This window comes from Bison bison, unplaced genomic scaffold (genome assembly GCF_000754665.1).
Source record: "Bison bison bison isolate TAMUID 2011002044 unplaced genomic scaffold, Bison_UMD1.0 scf7180017864080, whole genome shotgun sequence".
Taxonomy (NCBI): Eukaryota; Metazoa; Chordata; class Mammalia; order Artiodactyla; family Bovidae; genus Bison; species Bison bison.
Window position 1 is genome coordinate 4,066,011 of NW_011494652.1, and position 742 is coordinate 4,066,752.

The 742-nt window shown below is 70.8% G+C and overlaps 1 protein-coding gene across 2 annotated transcripts in view; it reads right to left on the reverse strand.

Annotated features, from left to right (window-relative positions):
- TCIRG1 (T-cell, immune regulator 1, ATPase, H+ transporting, lysosomal V0 subunit A3) overlaps positions 1-742 on the reverse strand; it is a 12,188-nt gene that overhangs the window by 7,090 nt on the left and 4,356 nt on the right. For both annotated transcript variants that reach the window (XM_010837670.1, XM_010837669.1), the window contains exons 5-7: positions 630-715; positions 240-366; positions 68-150 (exon numbers count right to left, since the gene is read on the reverse strand). In XM_010837670.1, coding sequence (XP_010835972.1) covers positions 68-150; positions 240-366; positions 630-715 — 296 coding nt within the window. The remainder of the gene's footprint in view (positions 1-67; positions 151-239; positions 367-629; positions 716-742) is intronic.

Below are 742 nucleotides of genomic sequence, written 5' to 3' on the forward strand. Positions count from 1 at the left end.
GAGTGTGGAGGACGGCGCAGGCTTGGTGTGGGGTGGAGGGGACACCCAGGGCCCTGGGGGGGCTCACCAGTCAGTGATCTTGCGGATCTTCTGCCCTATCTGCCCGCCCCAGTAGGAGATGAGGAAGGTCATCCACGTGGCAGGCTCACCCTGCGGAGGGGCGCCCAGGTCACCCTGCAGTCCCTGCGCCCGGAGGGCCGCACTCCCACCCAAGCCGCCCCCGGCCCGCACCCGCGCACCGTCACTGGGTCCTCCAGCTGCTGTTCCGTCTCCCGGAAGCTGGCGATGAGGAAGCCGCGGCAGGCCCTCCAGAGCAGGCGCTCCAGGGCCGCGGCCTTGTGGGGTTCCACCGCACCGGCCACGAAGCTGCGGGACCAGGCGGGGCTGGGCAGGGGCTGCGCCGACCTCCCCTCCCCTCCACCCTGCCTCCCCATCCCGGCCAGGCACACCACCCCTCACCCCCACGGGGAGGGCAGGAGCCCACCCGGCACACTCCAGGAGGGGAGAAACCTGTCGGGCAGAGGGGAATCCCGGGCCCAAGGGAGGAGGCAGCAAGGGGCAGTCTGAGGGAGTACTGAACAAGGAGTCCGCACTGGGCTGGAAAGAGCGCCAAGCTGCCCCTCACTTACTTGACCCTCAGGTCCTGGTGCGGCCCTCCGGGGGCCTGGAGCAGGGGGGTCCTTTCCGAGGGCCCATCGGTGTGAGTGGCCACCGACTAGGAGCCAAGAGGCCCCGTGAGCCC